This window comes from Thalassophryne amazonica, chromosome 5 (assembly GCF_902500255.1).
Source record: "Thalassophryne amazonica chromosome 5, fThaAma1.1, whole genome shotgun sequence".
Lineage (NCBI taxonomy): Eukaryota > Metazoa > Chordata > Actinopteri > Batrachoidiformes > Batrachoididae > Thalassophryne > Thalassophryne amazonica.
Window position 1 is genome coordinate 110200883 of NC_047107.1, and position 7901 is coordinate 110208783.

A 7901-nucleotide genomic window follows, 5' to 3' on the forward strand; every position below is an offset into this window, starting at 1 on the left:
GCGATAGAAACAAACTCACTTTACAAAAGATGAGACTCATCAAGCAGGAACATCAGAAAGAGTTGATGAAGTTAAAGAAAGTAATTCAGGTTTCTCCACTTTTATCCAATAGAAAGTAATAAAAGAGAGAGTACCATCAAAAAAAAAAAAAGTGAAAACTTTTCACGAAGAGCTTGTTCAGATTTCCACGAGACTCAAAGCAAATTCTGCTAAGGGTCCACCCTATCGGATACCAAAGTTGGACAGAAAAGGTTTGCATGATTATTGTTACTTGCGTAACTCCTCTTTCTCTCTCTTTCTGTGAAGAATTGTTCAGCTTTGTCCTCTCATCAAAATATTGACATCCACATGACATGATAAGGGGAGGTGAAGGCGGGGGCCCTTATGGAATCTGTGGGGTCGAACTTGGGCCATACTAAAATACAAAATGGGCGAAAAGGAGCAAAGTGGGGACTGATAATCACGAAATGGGGGTACAGTGTAACGAAATGGAGCAGTACATGTAGTAGAGGCTGATGCGCCATCTGGCGTTCAAGAGATGAAACTTCAATCAATGGGTCAGTCTGTTCCATTTTGTTATTATCAGTCCCCATTTTGTCCCATTTAGCTAAAAAAAAAAAAACTTAACAAAAATACTTAATTGAATCATATTTGGAGTCAGTCTGCTCCATTTCACTACATTTAACTCCAGTTTCATTATTATCAGTCCCCATTTCGCTCCATTTCACTTAAAAATAATTAAATAAAAGTAAATAAATGAATCATAATAAATCATATTTGAAGTCAGTCTGGGTCAGTCTGCTACATTTCGTTACTTTTTACCACCATTTCATGATTATTAGGCTCCATTTCACCCCATTTTGTATTTTAGTATAGCCGGTCATACTTGATTTGTATAATAATTATTACCATAATTTGTGAAGTTTATTGACGGTTGTATAATGTCTATTTAGGATGGAGGCACTCGGTTGCCTGTGGTAGGTAATTTTGTAGCATGTTTTTTTATTTCAGTATATTGCCCCCCCCCCCCCCCCCCCCCAAATATACTGATTACGCCCTTGAAATTTGGAACGCACGCGCGTGCGCGCGCGCCTCCTCCATCAGCTGATGTAAATAATTATGTTTGGTCGGAAGTGTTTCTGTTTCGTTGGAACATGAGGGGAATCAGCTTTTTCTGCACTTATCGGAAGGACAACGTCAACATTTAACGGTTTGGTGACCTTTTGTCGTTTAGCTGCCTTCCTTTTGTGGCACTAACGTTTTCCTTTGGAATCGCAATTGTGTAACAGTTGGCCTTAGCAAGCTTGTTAGCCTAGCATTAGGTGTGACCATATTTCTGCGTGAGTTGACTTTAAGCGTCTTTATTTATCCCGTTGTTTGTCACTCCGATAGTTAAAAACAGAGGTATTCTCCCCCTATTCTTTATCAGACAGCATGGTTGTTCATAAACTCTATACCCGGGAAGCTTTTGAAAAGCTATGCTAGTTGTTGCTACAGCCGCGTTCGACAACACTGTTTCCTGTCTCTCAAACTTCAGCGACTCTGTTGAAGCTTAAACTCAGTCTTGGTTTGTTGCTGAAGGTGCAAGTTGTGAATAACTATTACAACTTTACGAAATCAACAGTTGCTGTCGATTCGGCATAGCCTACAAAGATTGTAGTCGGCAAAAACTTTCCTACAGCAAAATCAGCCCCGTGAAGTTACTCCTTAGTTGTCTGAACATGGAGTTTGTTTTATTGTGGTTTTTGTTTGTTAGCACCTTTTTAAAAGTTTGTGTAATATTTTATTTGATTTAAAAGACTTGTGCTCTATTAATGTGTTCTTAAGAATTAAAGGGGTAATTTTGTGCATTGACATGGTAGGCTAACTCTCCCACAATACGCTATGTTCCATAGCAACCAGCATGAAGGGTAAAACAAAGTTTTTTTTGTTGTTGTTTGTTTTTTTTTCCTCATAGGAGGTTTATATACTGGACAAAGCCTCTTCCTGACGCCACCATTTTGTTTTCTATAGATACCTGGTGTTGCTGACCAAACGATCACCTCTAAAAATTGGTCTGCCCTGTCTTCATTGTGCCTTCACTGCACATGTGTCTGACCCTCTACACCCAAAGTGATCAAAGGGAGTAATTTGATTATTAACCATCAGATGACAAAGTAAAACCTCTTAAATCATTTTAAAGTCAGTTTTAAACAGAAATGAGGCAGTTTTAAGCAGAAACAAGGCAATAATCAGTGAGTTGCTACTGATGCTCTCTAATGACATAGGCGCAGCAGCAGCACATAAGACTCAGGCGTGCTACTGTGGCGCTCTGATCACTCCCTTGTCTTTTACTATGAAATAATGCTGAATTTATGGGGAAATGATTGTTGTGCCAAAGTTTCAGATATCTGTCGCTGAGATGGAGTGATAATCAGTGAATCACTGCTGACGCTCAGAAATAACACGTGCAGCGAAGAGAGGGCAGACCGTTCGGTCGGCGACACTGGAACAGCTGAAATGACACCCCTGTTTGGGTGTCGCCATGTTGAGAGCCCTGTTTGCACTGATTTAGGTTGAACTCATTAATGCATAAAGGGGTGGAGTGTGGGTGGCTGTGTGTGACAGAACAAGCCTGAACACACCCATCTTTTCAAGTCCGAAGTCCAAACCACCACATAACAAGCTACTGTCAGTTCGGGTGTTTATTAAATCAGATTTTTGGGGACTGTGCTGCGGTTCTCCTCACAATTTGCTTTGATGTGGACATTAAAAATTATGAGCCACTTATTTTCTCAGTAATCATATGTAAAGTGGGTCTAACAAATGAAGCCACCAACGGCTGCTAAAAGTGCTAACACCATTAGCATTCAACATTAAAATCGAGCGGCTCACTCAGCGCAAATATTGTCAGAGACATCTTAGATAATCGGTTAGGACGTTTCATCACACAACAAGCCATATTATTCTAGGTGTGTGAAATAAAATGCTGCAAACAAACAAATGGGCAGTGACAACACAGCAGCTGCTGCAAGTGGGCTCTGAGTTACAGTTGGAGGCTACGAGAGGAGTTGCCACTGAGCTCCGCTGCTGTCACTCAAAGCAACCACGCCCACAATCATACAAACTTTATATCTTAAAATATCTTCAACTAAGAAGTTACAAAAACATTCACCCCTCACGTTTCTAATTGCGTTTTTAGCTTCTGGTTTGTAAAGAAAATGTGCGTTTCAGACTGGTTGTCATGGAAACTGGTCTGATATGGGAAAATCAGCCAATCAGAGCGCACGTAGCATTGCAGCCATATAATATAATAAAAAAATATATATATATATTATATATATATTTATTTATTTTTATTTTTTACAGAAAAAATATCAGACGATGGAAAGTCACAGTCAAGGTCGACCATGGGGGAAACTGGTCAAAGTGGACTCCATTGAAACTGAAGTGCTGCTTTTTAACAGGGAATGCACTGTCGGGCGTAAAAAAGGTATGCTGATTTAATTCACTATTTATTGAATTAATGACAAATGCTGTATTCTGCAGGAAAAGCCCAGTTAACCTGTTTGATTGTGGTTTTCCATAGTCATAAATGTGAGGTTACAGATTAAGAACAGTCCTGTCTGAGGCACCCAGACGTAGCTGTCAATGTCTGGAGCTTTAAACACAAAGGCTTCTTTTGGTGCACCAGACGTAGACACCCCCCTCTGATGATAACAAAAGATGTTTATTGAGAAAGCGTGTATAGAATGTTAAGTAGGTTTTTAGTATGGCCTTTCCTTTGGAAAAGTTTGTGTGCTTTCTTCTGGATGATTTTTTTTAGTGTCACTGTCATGAAAAATTACCTTTTTTTTTTTTTTAAACACTCTGTTCATTAAACTTTTCTGTGATGACAAAAGCAATTTTATAGCCAGTGGCAGGTGCCACAAATATCAAAACAGTTAACAAGCTACGACAACACTACCCCACCCCACCACCGACACACACACACACACGCCAAACAAGCTAGTGGAAAGTAAACAAGTGACACAAAGAACCAGTGAATACATTAGTAAATAACATTAAAAGTAAATAAATAACATTTTAAAAAAGTATACATACAAACATGCGTGTAACATGTTAAGTCTGAGCTGTAAGGCAGATTAAGAGTGCTCCTGCACCTTCTTTAATTTCGGTGCTTAAAAGAAGTTCAGATGCTGCCACCTTGCTCTGAGGGTGATGGTGTCATTTTAAACTCTCTTCTACGCATTAAATATGTCTGAGTGGAGTGCTGTCTGTGGCCAGCCACCAAGGATGTGTAATGTTAGTTTCTTATTTACTTATCTATTAAAATCAACCTTGATTGATGTCTGACAAAAAAAAAAAAAAAAAAACTCCAAAGAGCCTTCTTCAAATTCAGTCCAGTATAGCTCATTGCTTAACACAACTAGTACAAATAAAATGCAGGCTTTTCTGTAAATCATTTTATTTATAAATTTGCACTTTAACACATTATTAGGTCTGTACACAGTAGTTTAATTGAGACCAGCACCTAAACACAGTTGTCCTCACCTTGTCAATATGTAGTAAAATACAGGGACACTTGAAGAGCTGCCATTATTACCTCTGCCAATGACGCTGGGTGGAGGTTATGTTTTTGCCCGTTTGTTTCTTTGCGAACAGCCTGGAACTTGCAATTTTTCATATACTGTTCTGAATTTTTTACAGAGGATTCATCCTGATAGCAAGAACTGATTCAATTTTCAAGGTCAAACTCAGGAAATGTATAGGAAAAATCCCTATCCTTTAACATTAAATGAATCTTCAAAAATTTGTAACTCTGTGAAAAATGATTGAATTTCTTTCATATTTGAGAACATTATGTTGGATGGTATCCTTTTTCGACTGACAAAGTTTGATCTGGATCTGATCCAAATTACAGATTTTGTGGACATTGAAAACCCCATTTCATATATTTTACATTAGATCTTAATCAAATGTTCCCCATTCCCTCTCATATTTAAAAGTGAGTTACAGACTAGCACTCACTATCAGTTGACAAAGTTTGAGCTGGATCTGATCCAGATTGTGGATTTTGTGAACATTTGAATCTAAGATTGAAAAGCCCATTTCATGTACATTTTGCATTATATCTCAATCAAAAGTGCCTCTGTCACTCATTGTGTTATGGTTTACCTACACCACCAAAATTGGATGGTGGTTCTAATTTTATGGATCCATTCTGAAACTTAATGGGTTCTTCGTTTTATGAAAAACAGCTGTATAGATTTTGCATAATCCTGCTGACAAATAAACCAACACATGAAAAAGCTCAAAACATGTTCTCCTACATATTAATTACACAGTAAATATGGCTGGCCTGCATCCCTTTTAGTTCAGATTTTTTCCCACTCAAAAATAGAATAAACCAGAGTGAAGAACCATAATTCGTTCCACACTGTGGTGAGAGAGACGACATCCTCTTTGTGTACATCCTCTTCTTTCATTTTCCTTTCAGTTAAGGGGATAGTCTCAGCCATAGCAAAACATTAGATATTTACAAGTTTTTCAAGATCTTTTGAAAATACATTTTCAGAAATGGGGCAATGGTTACATTTCTATACTTTAACAGAACTACTTAAAATAACATTGTCCTGAAAGTCTGTCTTATCCTGTTCATTGTTTGTATTTCTGAGGCTTTTTTTTTTGGCCAGGATGTGATCTATCCTTTCCAGCCAACAAATTGGTCTCAGGGGAACACTGCAAGATTGTACAAGATGAAAGCATGGGGTTGGTGTGGCTTGAAGACATGAGGTACAATATATAGATAGACCTATCAGTGAATTTCTCAGTCATTGCATGGTCCAATACGACAATTTCCCATGGATGAATACCAGAAATCTTATACATGAGTACTGGCCATTATAGTGTAACAATGCTAAGTCAACTATATCTCTAGAAATCTGAAGTACCATTACATTACATAACTGAACACAGTTTATTCTGTATCTCTCTAAAGGATATTACATTTAGTTTCCTTCTCTCTCTGCCACAAACACACACTGAAGAACAGCACACTAACTGGGATTCCGTTGCATTGCCATCATAAATGTGCTTTACTGGCTGTAACTAATCTTCTCATCATTGTTTTGATACAATGGCATCAGGTGCTATTTTGGACAGAAATCTCAGCAGCACCGTGATGGCAGGAATCGTATTTTGTGGTTATTTCCTCAAACAAGCCACAATGTATTGCACTTTCATTTGTGCAGCTTGTGTACTTTGAGCTACTTTTCACTCCTCCTCTTCTTGACAGGTTTGCAGCACAGTAGCTGCAATCCGCTTTAGTTTTAGCTCCTCAACGTCTGATGTATTGGAGTGATTCCATGTTTGGACCCAGAAGTGTGCTGAGCCTGCAGCAGGCTGTCTGTTTTAACAGGCTCCAGTCACGTGAACATGTGTGGAGCCGTTTTCCCTCCACTCACCCTATAACTGCAACTGCATCAAGATTTGCACCGTTATGACTTTAAATAGAAGTCACCATGACAGAAAATCATGTAAGAGGGGATTGAGCCCATCATCAAACTGGTGGGTGTGGCTATAGATCAGCTGGCACTCATAGAAGCAAATTGAATGTCATGTCTGCCAGTTGTGACTAAAATTAAAAATGCGACTTTGAAATAATTTCAGCTTCATTTGAAATCAAAATGTGTTTGAAAGAAAACTGATTTGTATTTAGATGTATTCTAATCTGTGTAGATGGCTGATCTGTCATTTCTGCCCTTTTACAGAACTGCTTGAAGCACTTTAGAGTGACATTTAATTGCATATTTTTCTGTCTGTAGCACAAATGGCACGGTGATTAATATGTCCAAACTTGTCAAGAAACAGAGGCACATGCTGCAAAATGGTGACGTCATCTACTTTGTATTCAGAAAAAATGAACCAGAACAAAGTGAGTTTTCCCGTCTGTTTCTAACCTTTATGTGACAATTTTGTGGTTGTTTAAATTTATAGGAGGAAAATATTTTTTCTTCTTTTTGCTATATAGACATTGCATATGTTTACCGCTCAATCACAGCACAGGAAGGTACTTCTCCAGATAGCTATGGTAAGTACTCCGGTAATTCATCATGCAGTATCCAGTCTTTACTGTAATTCCACAGCTACAGTGTCATGGAAAAAGTACCATGGATTGGGAAAGCAAAAATTTAAGTGATGACTGTACAAGTGGTGACACATGGATTGGTATGTTTTTGTGTGTACAGCTCCTGGTAGGATTTTCATTTATTTATCTTGGTCAGGAAAATAAGTTTGAGCCAGTTTCTTATTGGTGGTGGTTTTTGGTGGAGCATTGAAATTCAACACTTCTAGCACAACACTGCAGTTTCAGTTTGAACCGTGGCTGAATTTTCGAGCTGTTCGAAAATGCCCTTCATCCCGTCAAAACATTTGAGATATAGTGCTTTTGGTAATCTCTTGAATTTTTTGTATTTTGTTATGTTGTCATACAGGCCGTAACATCACTCGCAGGTTTTCAGAAGGACGGTGTGCTATTGTTGATGTGAACAAATTGTGTGGTACTAGCCTGGCATAATGCATAATCACACCATGCGCTAGACCAGCAAGTTGCATCACGAAAGCATGCGCTAGATCACATTTGTGTGGATCTGTGATCTTCACACTCCAGTTTGTCACTGTAAAATAGCCCATGAATGTCCATATCAGTGAAAATGAGTACAGGATTTAAGTCTGTTTCTGCAGTGTTGTCCAGGAAATTAAACTGCAGAGAAATTGCGAAAAAGGCTAATGTTACTGAAATGAAGCTGTACAATGTGGACTGGTACTGGAAGTAGCACAGTTGATGTAAGTTGTCAAGCTTCTGGAAAACCAGACAGAAACACCGTTTAAATGGACTGCGAAAGACGTTAATAATAATT

The 7901-nt window shown here is 38.4% G+C and overlaps 1 protein-coding gene across 1 annotated transcript; it reads left to right on the forward strand.

Annotated features, from left to right (window-relative positions):
• Nucleotides 1-1085: 1085 nt before the first annotated feature.
• On the forward strand, nt 1086-7158 carry LOC117511117 (E3 ubiquitin-protein ligase CHFR-like). The gene is made up of 5 exons (XM_034171084.1): nt 1086-1210; nt 3349-3472; nt 5676-5775; nt 6807-6916; nt 7013-7158. Exons 2-5 carry the CDS (start codon nt 3364-3366, stop codon nt 7117-7119), a joined length of 426 nt encoding a protein of 141 aa, XP_034026975.1. The 5' UTR covers nt 1086-1210; nt 3349-3363; the 3' UTR covers nt 7120-7158.
• The last annotated feature ends 743 nt before the right edge of the window (nt 7159-7901 follow it).